At 39.9% G+C, this 21,235-nt stretch overlaps 1 protein-coding gene across 1 annotated transcript in view; it reads right to left on the bottom strand.

Annotated features, from left to right (window-relative positions):
- Window positions 1-21,021, bottom strand: part of LOC148019152 (UDP-galactose/UDP-glucose transporter 5-like) — a 43,697-nt gene extending 22,676 nt beyond the window's left edge. The window contains exons 1-7 of the mRNA XM_087660675.1: window positions 20,781-21,021; window positions 20,551-20,677; window positions 20,235-20,348; window positions 19,984-20,076; window positions 19,837-19,902; window positions 19,652-19,750; window positions 9,558-9,637 (exon numbers count right to left, since the gene is read on the bottom strand). Coding sequence (XP_087516801.1) covers window positions 9,558-9,637; window positions 19,652-19,750; window positions 19,837-19,902; window positions 19,984-20,076; window positions 20,235-20,348; window positions 20,551-20,667 — 569 coding nt within the window. The 5' untranslated portion in view covers window positions 20,668-20,677; window positions 20,781-21,021. The remainder of the gene's footprint in view (window positions 1-9,557; window positions 9,638-19,651; window positions 19,751-19,836; window positions 19,903-19,983; window positions 20,077-20,234; window positions 20,349-20,550; window positions 20,678-20,780) is intronic.
- Window positions 21,022-21,235: the final 214 nt, after the last annotated feature.

Genomic DNA, 21,235 nt, shown 5'->3' with positions numbered 1-21,235 from the left:
TTGCAAGCAAGGATGTTCATGCCCTGGACTCCTTGAAGCAGAGTTTACACAATAGCTTTGATATGAAGGAACTTGGTGAGGCCAATCACATTCTTGGCATGTGTATATTCATAGACAAATCGAAGGGTCTTCTTTATCTGTCATAGCAGGAGTATGTCACTAAAGTTTTGTAGCATTTCAATATGGAGGAGGGGAAAGCCATTAGTGTATCGTTGCCTCCATATGTGAAACTTAGTGTAGATGACAATCCTATATCAGATGATGGAAAGGCTGAAATGGCCAAGATACCCTACGCTTCAGCTGTTGGTAGCTTGATGTATGCTATGGTTGCTACACGTCCTAACATTGTATTTGCGGTGGGAGTGGTTTGCAAATACATGGCATATCCTGGCAAAAAAAAATTGGTAAGCAATGAAGGGTATCATGAGATACCTTAAGGGCACTAACGATTTATGTATCTGTTTTGGTAAGCTGAAGTCATCTATTGTTGGGTTCACGGATAAAAACTATGATGGCCGTCCTGACTACTGGAAGTCTACTTCAGGATATGTATTCATGTTCACAGGTGGAGCAGTCTCTTGGATATCTAGGCTGCAAAAGTGTGTCACATTGTCTACAACAGAGGCAAAATATATGGCTACCACTGAGGTATGCAAAGAGGCTTTATGGCTTTCACGTCTGGTGAGAGAGCTTGGTATTACAAAGGTTCTTATCCTCCACTATGACAATCAAAGTGCTATCATGCTAGCATGGAATCCTGTCCTTCACGCAAAGACAAAGTACATACATGTGAAGTAATAATTTATCAAGGATGTACTTGACAACAAGGGCATTGAGCTTGCCAAGGTACATACAGATGATAACCCTACAGACCTCACGAAAGGTCTTCCAACCGAGCGGTTTGCTCATTGCCACCAGATGATGGGGTTTGGATAGTATATGTGTCTTTCAGCTTTTTACATACATAGACTTAGCCGATTCTTTTCTCTATCTTCAGGTACGTTGCCTTTAGGTGGGAGTTTGTTGGAAATAAAGGCTCACCATGCCTTTTACGGTGTTCTATGTGAATGCATCCTTACACTCTTGTACTTTATATATTATTAAAACCTAAAAAGTGGTACACTCATCATTGTACCGAACATCCATTGTGTCGTGCTTACACTCCTCTCTACTGCCCTCTACTCTCTGTGCAATATCTAACGCTCTCACCCTCAACTCACTCAATCTCGATCCGTCTGGCTCCAACAGATGTGCGTATAAATCTTGCAAAGGTAGTGCTATTCAAATATGCCACATTTGAAAAACGTTCATGAGGCTCATTATTTCTTGGAGCTATGCTCATATTATCAAGACTTTATTCGCCATTTTGCTGAAATCGCATCACCGTTACATGCTTTAAAGAAGAAGGGTTTACCTTTTCGATGGATACAGACAAAATTTCAGCATTTGAAAAATTAAAAGAAAAATTGACTTCAAAACCCATACTTATATTGTTAGAACTTCGGAAATCATTCGTGGTACAATGTGATGCTTATGGTAATGGCATTGCGGTTGTTTTCGTACAAAAAGGACATGTGGTTCCCTATGAGAGACGTGTTTTGCATGGTGCTGAACAAAATTTGCAGGTCTATTATTTGTTGAAATTCATGTAACTTTTATGTGAAAACACTACCTTGGCTGATTTCTTTATGCACATTGACCATCAAACCTTGAGATACCTTCTTACTCACACGAAGTTATTTGAGAAGCATATGAGATGGGTGAAATTTCTCTCAATGTTCCATTTTCAAATCATGTGCATTAAGAAAAATGTTATGGCTGATGCACTTTCACGGAAGCCCCAAGTTTCAACAGTTATCATGACTAATCACTCCAAATTGAATGTAGTGTATCATGGGGACATGAATTTTTTATGCTTTGCTTAGCATTTGATTGATTTTTAATCAAATGTGCACTTGTGAGAAGCACATGTTGTGCAAGTCAATCAAGTCAATATGATAGGCCAAGGACCCCAAGAAGTCAATGGGAGTCAATGGCAAAAAGTTGTGATAAGTTGTATCGGTCAAGTACTAGGTAGTGTCTGGCAATAGCTTTTGGCTTAAAATATTTATAAGGCATTAATGTCAACGGTGACATTAGAAATTAGTAAGTAATGCTAATTCAAGGGCTAATAAATGCTCAAGATTTCTTGGATGACAAATTGGCTTGGTCAACTTGATTGTTGGTTGGTACACTTATTTTTCTAAGCAAGGATTAATCATTAAATTAATTTTCAAAATTGATATTTCAAAAATTAATTTTATTGGGTTCAAAATTACTAAAAAATGAAATTAGAAGGCTGCCACTTGGCAAAACCTTCCCATGCAAGAGGGGAAAAGGCTGTTGGAGGCTAGTGAAACTTTGTTCCAACATTCTAAGAGCTATAGGGAGCAAAGAGAGGCTGTAGGTGCCTGTTGTGGAGGCTATACCAGCCATTGGAGAGTGCACAAGAGGCAAGTGAAATTGATCAAGGACCTACAGACTACTGACCAACTGCACTTCGGGTTCCAAAGTGGGTCTCTGACTGCAGTCAATCAACCATTCACAACAAGTCAGCATTGAATTTCTCTATCCAGCTTCCTCTCTATCCCCTTAGCCAATTCACAGCTTCCCTAAAGAGATCTCAGTGAAATTCAATCCCACGGGGACACAATGAAACTCTAAAATTTCTCTCTCCACCTTCATCTCTATTCTCTCAACCAATTTACCACTTCATTCAAGAGATCTCAACCAAATTCAATCCTAGAAGGATGCAATTGGAAAATTTATGCTGCTAAACCCTAATTTACAGCAAAGATTAGAGTTTATCAGCCACCCTAGGAAGAGTGCTCAAAAATTAGGGCCAAGTACTTGAAATTCAATGGCTAAAATTTGGGCATTTCAGAGTATTTTAAAAGGCTAGTCGGTCAACATTGGATTTGGGGCCAAACTTGTCATCCAAGGAGTGAATTGAAGGCCAATCCCTAGTCAAATCAAGGGGCAAATTAGTTAGAACGCTTGCTGTTTGCCTTTGGCAACAAGAGGCATTGGATAGTGAAGGATAGTGAAGGAGATTGTATTTCTTCCAATTGCAATATAAGTTCAAGATTGCTTGGTAACATTTGTACTTCAGTATCTGAGTTTTATGCTGCTTGTAATTAGTGCTTACTTAGGTTATTTGCCACCCTATCCGAGAAAGCAGGCTGGTTTCATCATTGAAAGAGCAATATAATGCTGATTTGGATTTTGCAAACATTTATGATCAGCTTTGCATATATGTGTTACAAAGCAATTTAGGCCGAAGGTGATGATTGAGGGTCATGCACTCCATATGCAGCACATAGAGGAATTAGTGCTACAATCAAGGCACTGGAACACTTTTTCTTTTGGTCAGCATTGAGGCATGATATTAGGGAGGGCATGATATTAGGGAGTTTGTACCCACATGCATTGTTTGTCAAAAATTCAAATATGATGCACAAAAGATTCTAGGATTGTTGCACCCTTCACTTGCTCTTGATAGGCCTTCGCAAAACATTGATATGGATTCAATTTTAATCTCACAAAGACAACCCACCAAAAATGATGGTATTTGAACTAGCATATGTAGGTTCAACAAACAAGCTCTTTTTACTTGCATGACTAGTTTGTTTGAAAATGACTATTTGAAAACATGGACCATACTAAAATTTTCATATTTCTTTCATCCACAAATTGATGGCCAATCAAAAGAGGCAAATTCTACAGCATTGGATCTCAAGATGTTATGTATGAAAGTATAAGTCGAAATGGGAATAGTCCTTGCAATTGGGGAGTCTGCATACAACAATATTGTGCATAGTTCCACTAGAAAAGCTCTTTTTGAGATTGTGGAGAGTGGAAAAAGTTTCATCTATTTTGCATGGATAAGATTTTCGAGGCTGATAAGTGTGTTGAAAGCATGGATGTAGCATATCAAAATGCGAAGCCACTTAAAAGATCATGAAAGTAGCAAAAGAGGGCAGTTGATCTTGCCATGGATGCACATTGGAATTCCCAAAGAATAATTGTGTATTGTTGTGCTTTGAACAAGCAAGGCTGTAAAGGCAAGGAAAATTTGTATCCCAAGCTAAATATCCATTGTTATGGGTCCTCCTAGACGTTAGAAAGTTAACTAATGTGACATATAGGCTGAAATTGCTAGCTTGCCAATTTGTCAATCTATCATCTCCTGGTTGTAAGCTCCGTCACAGTCTGAGGGAGACATTGGAGCTCTAACTAAATTTGCCCATTCAATTTGTCTACACTTCTTTTTCAACGAGTATTAGGGTAAAGGACCCAATAGAGTGTCATTTAACAATCCTTCATTAGAACTTTTTTTCTCAAGTAAATTCCATAAATGTTTTTGAATAGTCCAACTATATATACCGTATAGAACTCTCAGAAAAACCTTTGGGGTATTTTGATGTTTTTATCAAGTGGCCCTACTTATAAATGAAGGGTTCACAAAAGAGTGACAATGAGGGGCCAATAGAATGGCGTTAAGGATGCATTGTTTAAAGGTTTTACAAAGTCCAAAATATAAAAAAATTCATATGGATCAATTGTCTAACTCGCATTAAGCTTGTATGTAATATAAAAAAATCTATATCATAAAGTTGAGTGGCTATAAAAGCTACATCTTTTTTGTAAAATTGTCACTCAATTGGGGTGGTGTACGTTTTGCTTTTGGGGGGTATCACTTTATTGGCCCCTTTACCCTAGGTGTGTTCACATTGTGTAGTGGACAATTTTCTAGCTTTCACAATGGTCAAGCAACTTGGATATTTACGATCAAATCAGGTTAGCTGTTGTTTTCATGCTTGCATCAGAATTTTTCGTCCATTGGCAGCCTGGTCGGTCAGTATTTTGTTGGCTGACTGCATCTTTTTTATCCTCAAATTCAGCTCGGCCACATTTGGTGATTTGCTCCTATTTATAGCAGCTAGTTTAGGGCAAATCATTCATCTCAATTTTTTGCTGGTTATGCACACTCCGATATTAGATTCCTTCTTTGTCTCCGGTGCTGCCATCATCATCAGTCTAATCCGGTGCCCTCACTAATGCTTTGGGCTGCATGCAGGGACTGATCAGTCCACCATTGTATTCAGCATTCATTTCAGATTCAATGCAGATTATCACTTTATTCTCTTCTCTTCTTGTTGTCTCTCTTCTCTTTCTTCCTCATTCTCTTCCATTGCACACTCTTACATGGTATCATCGCCTAAGTGAGGATGCAAAGGCTTCCACATTCATGTACGCAAGTTGCGGACAGCAACAAAGGTGTGGACAAAGCTCTTCTCTCTTATCATCAAAGACCTTTTCCCACCATATTACTCTTGAGAAGAAACTTAGGATGCTTTCCATTGATGACTCTCCTTCTATGAAGGATCGCATCAACGAGATGGACGATATGCGAGATGTGCTGGCATCACTAGGACGGATGATATCTTCAAAGGATATGGCCATGGTTCTTATCCGCATGCCATCTCCTAAGTATGATGTCTTCTACACTAGTCTGCTTACCTCCAAAGTACGTGAGACTCTTCTTTAGGAGGAGTCAACTCTGCTTGTCTTGGACCATGACAAACAACTCAAGGAGAAAGAAGCTAGTGGATCCACCTCTACCAAGGCATTTATCACAGGTGCAAGAGGGGGGAACAAGAAGTAGGAGTACAAAAAGGATGAGAAAAAAAATGAGAAGAAGTCCAAGCCTAAGTGCCCACATTGAGGGAAGGGCACTCATCCGAGGTTCAATACCATTTTGTACAAGAGCGGATCATGAATTCTGAGTTACCAGTGGTCCATTGTCCCACAAAGGACAATCCTCTAAATATCTTCACAAAGCCTTTACGCCAAGCTTCTATGCTTCATCACATGAGATCATTAGATCTGTAGACACTCCCAAGATCTGAGAGAAGGTGTTAGCCTATCATTTTGTCAATCTGTCATCTCCTGGTTGTAAGCTCCGATGGACATTGGAGCTCTGGTTGGTTTTGCCTATTCAAATTGTCTACATTTCTTTTTCAAGGAGTGCCACGTATGTTCACACCGTGTAGTGGACAGTTTTCAAGTTTTCCTAGTGGTCACGCAGCCCAAATTTTTGAGATTAGGTCAGCTCAGCTTGTTTCACTAGCAGCCTCGTCGGTCAGTATTTTGCTGGCCAATTGCATCTTTTTTGTCCCCAAATTCAAGTCACCTAGATTTGGTGATTTCTTGCTATTTATAGCAGCCAATTTGGGGCAAATCATTCATCTCAATTTTCTGCAGGTTACACACTCCGGCATCAAGTTCCTCCTCCATCTTTGGAGCTGCCATTGTCATCAACCTAATCCAGTGCCCTCACTCATGCTTTGGGCTACGTGCAAGGACTAATCACTCTGCCATTGTATTCAGCATTCATTCCAGATTTAGTGCAAATTATCACTTCATTCTCTCCTCTTCTTGCTGTCTCTCTCTTCACTTTCTTCTCTGTGTTCATGTTTCTCTTCCATTGCACACTCATAGAAATTGCCTCCACATTGAAAGAGAGACAATTCCTTTCATGTTAGCTTGTTAAGGCCTTTTCGTGGAAATGTGCCAAAGGATATAACTACTGAAATTCAGCTAGAGGTCAAGGAACTGGATGAGATTTTGAAACCCGAGCAAATCTTGGAACATAAAGAAAGAAAAGTAAAAGCTAAAGTGTCCAGGTGCTACTTGGTGAAGTTTTAGAATTACCACCCTATGGATGGAAGGGGGTGACTTGGTAGATCATCTGATAGTTGTAGCTATACCTACATGCATTGCAGTTGGAGCCAACTTTAGATCGGGCTCATTTAGGTTCAGCAAAGTAGAAAATCTAGAGTATTGCATGATACTCAAGGGGGAGGACTCTTGTAGTGATGGACAACTTGTGTATAATGGATAACTTGCTTATAGTATTCCAATATTTTTGCCATGGGATCACTATTCAATGTACTAGTGTATGCTATATCATTGCTAGGAGGCATTGTTAATGCTCAATTTATATACTATTTGCCTTGGTGGTCAGAACAGCCTTGGTTTTAGGTAAATGGATGAATCCCTTATGGTTCTAAGGGCCATTGTGGGTCATGTGTGTAAACTATAACATGGTTTTGCTAGCTGGAAATCTTAACATGTTGCTGGCATGGTTTTGGTTAAGTAATAGCTACAAATGTTGTTTGACTATGATACACATGCTTTGCCAACAATTTCAAATGCTTCAATCACACTACAATGAAATTGAGGACAATTGCATGGATTTGAGGGGATGGATCTATCAACAATAACAATTGTAAGGAGTTAAGGGGGAGTTCTGTCAAGAGGACGTGAAAATTTAACTTATTGCTTTGGCATAATTAGGCTGTGCACGTGTGAAGTGCAAGTTAAATTTGAGCATGGTGACAATCAAACCCTAGCTTGGGCAGCTGAGGACCTTGGCAAAGGTTGGGATAAGTTGCGATGGAAAGGTCGCAATGGGTGCTCAATGACAACTCCTAGCTCTAGCCATTGAATGTGTCCTTGGAAATAACTTTTAGCATAATCGGGGTTAGAAAAATTAAGCATCTAATGCCAAGAGTTAAGGCTAAAAAAAGTTTGAACACTTTCAAGTCCATAGGGCTTAGCATTTTAAATTGGGCAATGACCAACTTATGGGCAAGGCCATGTAATTTTTTATTTTTACAATTTATTATTGCTGAAAAAAGACAGGAAACATGCCATGCAAAACGAGGGAAATTTTCATTTCTAGCAAAATGAGAGGAAACATGCCACACAAGGGTGGGACAGCCTGTGGGGAACCAATTTGGGCTGGTTGAGGGTCAGGGATAGAATATAGACACTGGGCGACTGCTGATCAGGGTGAGCTAAAGGCTATCAGAATTGGTTTTGCTGTAGGTGACAGCATTCTAGGGCTCTCCAACAGTAGGTGACAGCATTTGGAGCTCCAGATGAGCTTGATCTAGATTTTCTCCTTCTTGAACAGCAAGCAACAGCATTCTCTCCCCAAAGCAGAAAACGACTGCTATTGGAACATCCTCCTGGCATCAAATCGAAGCTCTCTCTCTCCCCCTATTTTGTTGTTCATCTCTCTCATCACAGCAGAATTGAAGAAATTTGGCACTGTTGTTGCTGAATTCGGACCTGATTACTGTTGTAATTAGGGTTCCTCAGCAATTTTGGGAAGCGTGCCAATAAATCTCAGCATTGTGACTTGGAATCAAGGGGCAATTTGGGGATTTATGTTACTGGTCATTTATGACAGTCCTAAATTCCACAATTTGTAGAGAGGCTGGCTCAATCAATATTGAAAGTGGGGATTTGAGAACTTGTCTTTCAAATCTGAGGCAAGTTTTCAAGTATATTACAAGTTTCATGGAACACAACTCAAAGAAATACCACAAGGGAGACCAGTTTTGGGGCCAATCGGGTGTCCACTATCTTCTATTAAGTGATAAAGTGTTGACTTTCAGCTTTTATGAATCTATTTCTTGGTAAGTTGGTATAATTATGGGTTAATCAGGTAAATTACAACTCTATCTAAAAACGAAGGCTGGTTTCAACAGGGCTTGGTAGCTAATATATTCCTAACCAAGGCTTGTGTGCCTTTGAAGTAAGATGCCCAAAAGGTAAAACGATGAGTCTAAAGCAGCCAAAAGGCCCACATGATGATTTAGCTGTGTTTGGTTGGGTTTTGCTGTTAGCAAGTAATATCCACAATCCAAGATGTGTCCATAAATTGCAAATCCATTGATACTTCCAAGTATATTCTTGACAGGCAGCCTTGGAACTATATTTTCTTAAGTAGGGTTTCTGTGACTTTTTAGAGCATTCTGTACACTCTGCTACACATGGGTGCTTGAAAACCCTCAGTTTGCCATATGGTGCTTGTAAAATTCCATGACAGACACATCTATTGTTTGCAAGAAGTTAAGGCACCATAACCAATTTTAGGCATAACTTTATTTGTGGATATTGGAAGTACCAATCAAGCACAGCCAAGGAACTTGTCTGCCTGTTTTTGCATCAGCACTTGCACTAACACGAAAACAGCCATTCTCCAGCACTTTATTCTGACTGAGTACAAGTTGGAGCGACAAAAAAGGGGGTGGGATTCTTTCCAATCGAAGCAAGTTGAAATGTATCTCCTAGGAGAGACCATATCAGTTATCAGACAGCAAGCTAAAACAGCAAGTCTCCTCAGTCAATGCACAGACGACGCTTTCCCAGAAAATAACAAGCAGACCTTATGGTAATTTGACTTCATTCAAATCAGGGCATGACAATGCTCAACACCTGTAAGGGTAGCTGTATACCTTACAGTTATCAAGTCTAAATCTTCACACTTAAAAGAAAGATATTGTGAACAATGCAGTGAAGCTGCCAAGCCTCAATTGTCTGACATTGAAATATTATTATTGCATCATTGCAATTTGAAAACTTCTAAACAATAAAGTAGTCTTAAACTGTAATTCTTTGATGAAATATGATGAACATATTGCAAAAGGAAGACAAATTACCCAAGATAACCTGTCATAAGAAGAACTCCCCATACTGTACTCTCTGATCCTTCGCTATGTTGTGAAGCTTCATTCCCTGCCTGTCAAACATTCAGCTGCATGTCAAAAGCCATTTGAGAAGTATCAAGAGATATTCTAGAGAGAGTTGCCCAATATCTGATCAATAACGTAGCTTAAGCACCAGGTACAAAGAAAAAATAAATTCAAGGGAAGTATGACCAATATATAACCTTACTTCTACTACTGAACATTTTTTCCTTCCACTGTGACCCAAAGAAAAATGTGTACACCTACCAAATGTGAAGCTGGTCTGTGACTCACATAAAGCGGTAGTCCCTTCAATTAATACCTGGCCTTCTCACATACACACACAAATAGAGACCTAACTCCCTCGCTCAACACCAAATTGGCCCCGAAAACCGGCACCCCTCTCAGTATTTCTTTATCAATTAAAAGATGGAAGGTTACAAAAAAAAATGAAATGTTCCAAAGTACAAAACCTCTGAACAGTTAGCTTTCATCTTTTCTGAGTAAATTTCAGCTGCATAAGGACAGTACAACATATCCAGAACAACATCCCTTTCTGAGTAAATTTCATATGCATAAGGACAGTACAGCTGAGTAAATTGCATATGCATAAGGACAGTACAGCATATCCAAAACAACATCCCAAGTAGGAAAACACTTTCTGTGAGCATAACTCAATAATTCAAGTGTGGAATTGCAGTCTACAAAACTTTGTATTTACTGTTTTTCACCTGTTTCTTGACCTGTTCTCAGCCTTATTCCATTCCAGATCTATTCCATACCAGTTGCACTACAAACCCTTTGACCCTGGAATCATTCCAACAATAAAACACTCCCACAAACAGCACTAAATCAGAGCTGAAAATCCCTGTTCTTGTGTGGCGTGGTCATCACTTTCTTTAGTTCCTGCATTGGAGAAGCAATCAACTGCTCCTAAACCTCGACAGTGAGGCTCTTGCCTCAACAAAAATGCAAAGAAAAACACAAAACTGTATATCCGATGGAATCAACCCATCATGCAGAGCATTTCCTCTAAGAATAGAGAGAGAGTTGACCAGAGGGAGCAAGCTCTACCTCCGTACATGAGTTAGAGACAAAAAAGTACTCTCCATAACTTATGTACTTGCAGCAATCTGCCCTCAGCCCCTGAAAACTTCACGCTCAGGTCTCCTCCTCCTGCCTATTATGTTTTTTTTTTAAATCCTCTCTCTCTTTTGGGAATTTGTGCCCAAATTGTGACACATGGCATACATGTAACAATTTTTCGATTTAAACCTTCCAGTCTAAATTTCTCCATGATCGGTGCAAAATTTGACCTCGGCACAGACCAGAGAATTAATCCTCATGCAAAAACAAAGATAATGACGTGAACAGATTCTGGGGTCCAAAAATAGTAACTCCCTAAATTTTAGGGATGGTGACCCCTGTATTCCTCAAGTTATTCTGAGCAACTTTTATCATTGCAACCACATCAAAAAGTGTAATGTGGCTCACTTACGGTGACTTTTATTCCGTGAGCATTCTCACATGTGTATCTTCTGTCTTGGCCAGGCTCATTGTCCTACACCATCTCCAATGGCTAAGCGCACAATCCCAAACCACTAGCATTCTATTCTTCAGTACCCATTAAATATGAAACCGGTCCCAAGGCTCAGACAAACCATTAGTCCAATTTGTCCCAATGGCTGCCTCTTCTAGCCATGCAAAGATCCTGGCTTAATCCAAGAGAACTCTGGGGGTAAAAAGCAACAGCAACTAAAGAAAATAAAAATAAAATATTTATATAAGTAAATAAAAAAATCAATTGTAAAAAGTATCACCACCTGGTTGTTGAGCTAAAACATACATTACTTGCTGATTAGCCTCTTAAACAACCCCAAAACACACTAAAAAATACTCTTATAGAGTAAAACCCTAAAACGAGAAGCGGTTCGAGAGAGTTCGATGGAAATCCTAATTTTCGGGGCGCCCTTCCACATCTGTAAATAGACAGGCTGCCCCCATTCAACCTTATTCCATCTATGCAGGTTTCTCACTCCACGTGCAGATTTCAGCCATCAGCCTCCTCCCACGTGGCTGTCCAGCCCTCAAGATTGCTACCACTCCATCCATGTTTGCTCCTGCTGCTGGCGCCTTCATCCATGCTGACGTCAGCTGCTGGCGACATCATCATCTGCTGCGATCTAATCATCCAATCATCGCCAGCCACATCAAACACTGTTTCAGCCTGCTGTTTACAGCAAATTGTGCACAGTTTCCAACCTCCGATCGGCAGTACACTGCTGCATTTACCAGTTTCCAGCCTCCAAATTGCTGCGTTTTGGTGACCAGCCTGCTGCCATTCACTATTCAGCACTCCTACACTCCGATTGGTGGTCACAGACTTGGGATCCATCTCTAGTGGATATCGCACTCTGACATTGCTCTGCCCTTGAGCACACTGTACACTCTCACATTGATTTACAGCATTCATTCACTTCAGAGTTGTGTTCTCTCTCTCCCTTCTTCTGTTTGTGTTTGAGTTTCTATGTTTGAGTTTTGAGTTTTGCGTTTAGGATTTGAGTTTTGCCCTCTATGTTTGTGTCTGTATCTGTGTCTGTCTCTTTGTATTTTTGTCGTAGTCATACACTTTGTGTGTCCTCAGTGCAAACCCTAGCAGTTTTCTTCACACTCGTGACATACCCCCCTCTTGAAAGAAGTAAGCGACCTTGATTGCATGCCACACATGCTAATGGATGACACAAGTCGATAACAAGATTCTCCATGTTACTAGTGCCATCGCATGTATCACTTGCTAATAGATGACACGAGACGATGTTAGGAGTTTTCCCACTACCATTTGTGCCATTGCAAGTTCAAGTCTCGCATAGGTGGAGGATCACATCCTATATCCAACTATGGTTACTAGGAACCTTTCTAATATACATATTTCCGGATGCAACACAAGGCGATAGCACGTACCTCCGAACTATTAGTGTCACAACATGTATAATCATTCAACTGAAGTGTAACAAATACAACTTCAAAGCACTAGGATTTCATTCAATGATACACATGTTAATGCTAAGTATAAACCATACATTGTGCATTATTCAATGAGATGCAATATTCAATTGTACAACAAAGAATGTACATTGCTTCAAAAAGCATTCTAGATCACTATAGGTTCCAACAAGAAAGTTTCTTGGTAAAGTTGCAATAACTGAGGTGAATCTCCAATTCAACCTCTTCCATCCATTGGTGAATAGTTCTTGAACTTCACCAAAAATCTTCTTATAACTCTACCTTTCACTTTCCTATCCTTATATGCCAGGATCTACTCATGAACTAGAATCTAATCTAATTGCTCTACTTTAGGCTATTCCTCTTGAACCATATCTTCTGGCACTTCACCAATAGGTCTCAATAGGCTCACATGGAATGCATTATGAATTTTCCAATTCTCTGGCAATTTCAACCTATATGCCACATCATTGATCTTCTCTGAGACTTGAAAAGGGCCATAGTAACGCATACTCAACTTTGGAAACAAACGTTCCTTGCCCTTCTGTTTTCTCGAACGTGCCTTTTCAAAATGCAATAAGACCCATGGCTTTTCTGGAATATGCACTGGTTGCAATAACCCTGGTGCCTTCTGTCTATTGAATTTGACCTTTTGGTATACAAGGCAAGATCTGGCATATATATTAACATTAGATCTCAAGGCTGGCCAATAGAAAAAAGTCTCTACTGCTTTGACTATAGCATCTATACCATGATGTCCTACATACGGTGGAGCATGACTTTCTAATAAAACTTTTGGCCTTAGTTGTTTTGTAACGCATAGTCTTCCATGCATCATGATAAAGCCTTCTTTGAACACATAATGATCATGATGTTGGCCATTGATCAATTGTTCATAGATTTCACAGAAATCTTCATCATCAGCATATTGCTCTTTCATATCATCCAATTCATGGTGATAAGAAATTGAAACAGCTGACACCTGTGGTTTGCATGATAAAGCATATGCAACTACATTCTTCTTGCCTTCCACATGCACTCTTTGAAAATGAAACATAGATAGGAAATTTGCCCAATACATGTGTTTCTCTGACAATTTAGCCTGTGTGAAAAAGTATCTAAGTGTTTGATGATCCATTTGCACTACAAAATCTCAACACCAAGCAAATAGTGCTTCCAACTAGAAAGTGCATGGATCACAGCCAATAACTCTTTCTCATAAATTTGGTAAGTCTTTCAATGACAAAGAGTTATCTACTCTCGTATGCCACAACTCGGCTATTCTGCATTAATACAACACCAATGTTGTTTCCACATCACACTACACTACGAATGGCTTAGACAGATCTAACAAAATAAGTACTAGATTTGTAATCATTTTTCCCTTTAAACATCTAAATGCTAATTTCTCTTTGTCAGTCCATTGCCATTTGATATCCTTCTTTTCAAGCGCATATAAAGGAGAAGCAAACTCTGCAAAGTATCTTACAAATCTTATGCAGTAAGAGCATAGGCTAAGGAAACTGCAGACATCATGAACAGTTTTCAAGTTTGGCCAAGAGACAATTGCTTCTATCTTTGCAGGATCCATCTTCACACCATCTTTAGAAACTATGTGCCCAAGGAAGTGAATCTCTGCCAAAAAGAATTCACTCTTCTTACCATTAATGAGCAATCTGTTACGCTTAAGCTCATTAAAGACTGTAACTAAGTGTTTTCTATGCTCCTCTTCATTCTTTGAAAAGATAATCATATCATCAAAGAATGTTCCAAAGAAACTTCAATAAAGGCGGAAAATCCTATCCATCATCCTATTAAACATGGCAGGAGCATTGGTCAATCCAAATGACATGACTAAAAATTCATAGAGACCAAATGTTGTTCTAAAAGCAGTCTTATGGATATCCTCTAGCCTGATTTTGATCTGATGGTACCCACTTTTTAAATCTATCCTGCTGAACATTCCTACTCTCTATAATTGATCAAGAATGTCATCTATCCTCGAAATTGGAAACCTATTCTTGATCGTGTTCTTATTCAAGGCTCTGTAGTCAATACACATTCGCCAAGAGCCGTCTTTTTTCTGAACTAGCAACACAAGTGAACAAAACGGGGGAGAACTATTGGGCTGAATTAGTCCCTTCTCTAAAAGCTCATTAACCTGTGTCATAATCTCTTTCTATTGTGCTGGACTGATCCTGTATGGTGGCCTATTGGACAGACTAGTCCCTAGAATAAGATCTATGGTATGAGCTTCAGGCCTCTCAGGGGGTAACTCTCCACGTAATGAATCTAAGAAAAAGTCACTGAATTTATCCAAGAAAGCCCGTCTACTTTCATCTAGTACAAACACATTACTATCAACTTCATTAACTTGCTTTGCAAAAACCAAATACGCAGAAATATAATTTTTCATTACAAAAGTAATTGCAGAAGCATAAACAACTAGAACAAACTCTTCGTTAAGCTTCACATCTAACACATGAGTCTTGCCCCTATGTACAAGAGTAATCGTTCTGTTGTAAGTATCCAAGATAGCATGCTTCCTATGGCACCATGGAATACCCAACAAAACATCACAGCCCTCTTAAAGGCATAATATGGAACTCCTCTATGTCCACATAGCTCTGAATGTGCATATGGAGTTTGCCAAGAATGGGGGTGACAGGTTCAGTATGTCTTGGGCATGCCAAATCAGTTTGTCCAACTGGTCCCATTTCCTCGCGACATATCCAGCTTAGCTGTCAATGTCGGTGAGAGAAAGTTTGCACAAGCTCCAAGATCAAAGAAAATAAGCACTGAGAAATCTCTGATCTTTCCCCAAGCTCTGTACAATTCTGTAGCATCGTCAGCTGATTGATCTCCCACTATATTAGGCACTAAGCCAATGCTGGGCTTCTTTTTACTTGGTGCATCTTTATCCTCCGCATCTTTAGAAGATTGTTATGGGCACTTAGAAGCAATATGGCCTTTCTGTTCACAAATAAAGCATTTTCCAACCATCATTAAAGCCTTTCTTTCTTTAAATGATTTGCCAAAAAGTGGCCTCTTCTGTCATTTGCCTTGTTTAAAAGAAATCTGAGGCTGCTGCTGAAAACTTTTCTTCCAAAAAGACTTCTTTGTAAAGCTAGTCTTTTCTGGAAATTGCTTCTTCTTCTTGCCAGGATCCTGCTTAAACTGAGAATCCTTCTTTTCAATGTCTTTAAAGCTGTCAGCTTTTCCTTTCAACAATGCATTTGCCACACCAGCATTTTCAATTAACTGTACTATATTTGTAACCTTGATCTTGGTACAATAATCCCTGATGGCTTCGGGCCAAACCGCAACAATACTTTTCAATTTGTTCTGACAGGAGCATTGTCCTGTAAGAACTCACGAGCAAAAGTGCTTCCCAAAATTTCTTATTGTACTCTTCTAAATCCGCACAATTTGCCACGTTCAATTTATGCCATGCAGTCATGACATCTACTTCAAACATGTTAGTTAATCATGAAGCGGCAAACAACTGTTTAAAATGGACCCAAGTGGCAGGTGCATATCCTTGCATCAACAATATGTTCCGCCACTATAAAGCATTACCTTTCAAAAAAGTTGCAGCCTTCCATATCTTATAAGTCTCAGTAAAATTCCCTCCAGTGTAAGTTGCATCAAACTGCTATATAAATGTCAAAGCTTTTAACTTATCTTGCATATCACTGAAGGTTTCAAACTTTAATGCCTGACCACCCTCTTTATAGTCTTTAGGCTTTGCACTTTTTGATGTCAGGTTGTCATAGACATGTGACTGTAAAAAGGGGAGTCTCTTAGACGCATTATCAGCATTAATTTCACCTATCTTAACTGCCATATGCCCACTAGACTGAGAAAAACCAACTGTTGTATTTTGTACTCCAGGCATCAAATAAGGACTCTGCAAAGTCTGATAACCGAGCTGTAGACCAATATTAGTATAAAGTGGATTCACTACCACAATAAGCATCATTCCTAGTGGCCCTCTGGGCAAGTATCCCTGATGACCAGTGGTGGATAATCCAGCCATTGCTTGAAAAATTAACCCACCACCAAAGTAACCAAGATAAGTAGCAAACTGAGGAACAGTCTACTGCGCCACTTGTGCATTACTGCCTTGACCATTCACTCCTTGATCCTGTGCTTGTGCTTCTTGTTGCACTGGACCTGTCTCCATGTTTGGTGTCTTTTCCGCATGCTCACGCACATTAGAGATTTGCCTTTTTTAGCGCTCCATAGTATGATGTGATAACTCAGCCTGAGAATCCTCATTATGTGACTTCAAAAAGTTTTGCATCCGAGGATTCTTTACAAGTTGTTCAAAAGAGCCAACCATACTAAGAAGTTGTGCCATAAACAAGTCCTCCTATGGTTCAATCTCGGTTCTAGAAGGTGCTGACACCTGTGCACCAATACTCTCTCTTCAGTATCTCTAACCATTTTCCTTTGCCTTTGTCCATGTCCGCCATCTCTCTAGTCCTATATCCAACAAATATTGTATCCAAGAAAAAAATCTCGTAGTCTTTCTCACATGTAATCTCTGTAAAACCTGTGTGTATGGCCTTTTCATCTAAAACTGTCCGAGCTTAAATTCTTACAAAAAAGAATTCAAATTTCGGGAATGAAACTATGAAACTGATCTATGACTCGCATAAAGCGGTAGTCCCTTCAATTAATACATGGTCTTTTTACATACAGACACAAATAGAGACCTAACTCCCTCGCTCAACGCCAGATTGGCCCCGAAGATCGGCGCCCCTCTCGGTATTTCTTTATCAATTAAAAGATAAAATGTTCCAAAGTACAAAACCTCTGAACAGTTTGCTTTCATCTTTTCTGAGTAAATTTCAACTGCATAAGAACAGTACAGCATATTCAGAACAACATCTCTTTTTGAGTAAATGTCAGCTGCATAAGGACAGTACAGCATATCGAGAACAACATCCCAAGTAGGAAAACACTTTCTGTGAGCATAACTCAATAGTTCAAGTGTGGAATTGCAGTCTACAAAACTCTATATTTACTGTTTTTCATCTGTTTCTTGACATGTTCTCAGCCTTATTCCATTCCAGATCTATTCCATACCAGTTGGACTACAAACCCTTTGACCCTGGCATCATTCCAGCAATAAAACAGTCCCACAAACAACACTAAATGAGAGCTGAAAATCCTTGTTCTTATGTAGCGTGGTCATCACTTTCTTTAGTTCCTGCATTGGAGAAGCAATCAACTACTCCTAAACCTCGACAATGAGGCTCTTGCCTCAACAAAAATGCAAAGAAAAACACAAAACTGTATATTCGATGGAATCAGCCCATCATGCACAGCATTTTCTCTGAGAATAGAGCGAGAGTTGACCAAAGGGAGCAAGCTCTACCTCCGTACATGAGTCAGAGACGAAGAAGTACTCTCCGTAGCTTATGTACTTGCAACAATCTGCCCTCAACCCCTGAAAACTTCACGCTCAGGTCTGCCCCTCTTGCCTATTTAAATGCCCTCTCTCTTTTGGGAATTTGTACCCAAATTGTGACACATGGCATACATGTAACAATTTTCCCGTTTAAACCTTCAGATCTAAAATTCTCCATGATCGGTGCAAAATTTGACCTCGGCACAAACCAGAGAATTAATCCTCGTGTAAAAACAAAGATAACATCCATATCAAAAAGTATAATATGGCTCAGTTACGATGACTTTTATTACGTGAGTTCCTGCACCATCTCCAGTGGCTAAGCGCACAATCCCAAACCACTAGCATTCTATTCTTCAATGCCCATTCAATATGGAACCGGTCCCAAGGCTCAGACAAACCATTAGTCCAATCTGTCCCAATGGCTGCCTTTTTTGGCCATACAAAGATCTCAGCTTAATCCAAGAGAACTCTGGGGGTAAAAAGCAACAACTAAAGAAAATAAAAATAAAATATTTATATAAGTAAATAAGGAAAGTGACTGCAAAAAGTATCACCACCTGGTGACAGAATGAAAGGGTTGTGTGAAAGATAATCTGCCTTAAGCAAGAGATTGAAGAAAAAGACCACCCAAGTAAAGACAAAAAATGCGGCGCTCGGCTGTATTTCCACTCTTCATTTCAAGCGTATTAAAGGAAGTATCAACCAAATGAGAGCTGGAAGCAATCTCAGTCAACAGCAGTCTGGCTGCTAGCTGAGCTCCCGCCCAACCTGCATGCTTAGTGCATCAGGGTTTCTCAGGTCTTACATCATGTAAACACGTTCATTGATTGGCCTTCCTGTATTGCTCTCTTTTTTCGCACTAGATGGGATAACCACCTACTTTGCCCTACTTAGCTTTCTGCTCGGGGCTCAACTTGGACTGTCAAAAGGCTGGTTTATATTTGGAGGACTACCCCCATTTCCCAACCGATATGCTGAATTGCCAACCGACAACTGTACTAGAGCTAAGGTAAAAGCAATGAGTAACACTTTTTAAGGACATTGAGCTTAGACAGTACCACTGCATATGAATCTCTCTTGATACCTATGGAGTCTTCTAGCTTTAGAGAGAAAGCTTAACATCATATCTTTTGTACGTTAGGCTTATATAGCAGCCTCATCTAGCTGTAATACTAAAACACTGGTGCCTTTAGATTCCCCCCCCCCCCCCCCAAAAAAAAAAACCCAAAGTGATAGAGGCTTCACCACCTGCCCAGCCCCCAGTGCTAGGCATTACCCCCAAGACTATGAGGACACAACGACATCATATCACATCACCATTGGACATCCTTGAAGAGGCTCACCTCAAGAGATGCCATCATAGATGAAATGAGATCCTTTCATAGACACATTATGCTGGATATTTTAGATAATAGGAGAGCCAAAAGCTCTTGCACACATGTTGTTTACTTGTTTTATCCATGAAAGATATACCATGGATTAATGGTAGTCACCAATTTGATCTCATAGGTCATTTTGGCCTTCAATAGACCTCTGTGCATGTACATGCATGCGTGCATGCATGCATGGGGTGGGGTGTGTTGTGCACATGCACAGTTCTGTCTGTGTGTGGGAAAGGGGGTCTTTGACAAAACATGTTTACCGGGTACAAGATGAACACGGCACAACCAGCTGTGACCAGTACTGCAAGAAGATAATCGCGTCCTGTGTACCTCTTCTGCATAATAAATGTTCCCCAGACCTACAAAAAAAATATGGGAACTCTTTTACAAAGTCGTATGCTAAGCTCGAGTATAGTAAAAGCCATTACTAGTATTGCAATCTTACCATCACAGGTATCATTTTTGCACACTTTGCAAGCGTTTGAACAGGAAAGCTTACATATTTGAGAGCCTGCACACCAATATGTACAGTTATGAATGATGTACATGTTACTAACCTATTTTCTAATTAAAGTAGTGCTTACAAGCATACCTCGTATTGGCACGTTGTAGTAAGAATGTTGGACAAAGAAACAGCTCCATATTTGTAGATAGGTGCAACAGGAGCCAAAGTCTTCCTTTGATTCTGCAAGTAAATAAGAATTTCCCAACAAAATCGTGAGACCATGTAATTGCACAGGGCAGAGTAGAGTCTAGTGAAGTAGTTTGGAGGAAAATTTTATCCTTCACCAACCGTTCCCAAATAGAGAAGTGCAAAAGACACAAACCGTGAAAATGACTTACCAGTAGAGGGACAGAAGAAGCTGCAACCGTAAGGAGCCTGTTACATAATACGATAAACAGAGAGTACCGGAAGTACTCTTGCTCCTCACCATAAGGAACTCGCATAATCTTTTCCTACAAGAAAACAAACCAAACCAGAATTTTTGATTGCTTGATATCATTATCACGGTTAAGCAGAGTCACAAAGATGAAGAATTGTGGCCATTCAAATGCGACAAAGTTCTTTGCAGACGTCCAATCGAGTTAACAGCTTAATTTGGATCCAAAAGCGACGATGAAACAGCTAACGATAGTAAAGATTTCAGCTTGGATATACCTGCATAACGCCGTAAATTATGAGGGTAGACATAACGCCACAGATGCAGAAGCATAGTTTTGCAGCTTTGCTCTCCCATAGAGATCCCGCACACTCGGCCGCAAAAGAGCTCGTCATTTGGCGAGATCTGTGAAAAAAAGGACAGCGAAAGCAAGAGGAGCAAGTATCACATGCCTGACGCCAAAAATGGAGCAAGGAAAAAAAAGGAAAGCGGAGATATGGATGGATACCTGCGAGCTAAAGCGCTGCTGAGAAACGACGATGCGCGCGGGAAAGCAGAAATGCGCACCAGCCCGGCATGGACGCTTGTTGCGAATGCTGCTGCGGTCGTGGTTGCAGACGACGAAGGAGAATCGTCAAGCCGGCGATCCTTGTCGTGCTAAACGGAGCCGTCGTCATTCTTCCTTCTTTCTTTCTTTTACAGTTTCTGCATCGATTTCGAGTTGTGTGTGTCATCGGCCGACAGCAGGATTAAAGAAAGGAAATTTAACAAGCATTCGCACATCCGTCCCAAAATAACCCCTCACTTTAAAATTACCAAGACCGCTAATCACACTTCACATCGTTTGAATCATAGGAAACTCGTGAGCATATACCTTTGCTTGTTTATTTTTGTACATTATTCACAAAAACCAAATAGTCATTACCTTGAAAAATTAGAATCTTACTACTAAATTATTTTGTC

Source organism: Lygodium microphyllum, chromosome 20 (genome assembly GCF_053477565.2).
Source record: "Lygodium microphyllum isolate KBCC chromosome 20, Lygodium_microphyllum_v1.1.10, whole genome shotgun sequence".
Classification (NCBI taxonomy): Eukaryota; Viridiplantae; Streptophyta; class Polypodiopsida; order Schizaeales; family Lygodiaceae; genus Lygodium; species Lygodium microphyllum.
The sequence above is the reverse complement of the archived record's forward strand: the minus strand, read 5'-3'. Positions and strand labels throughout refer to the sequence as shown.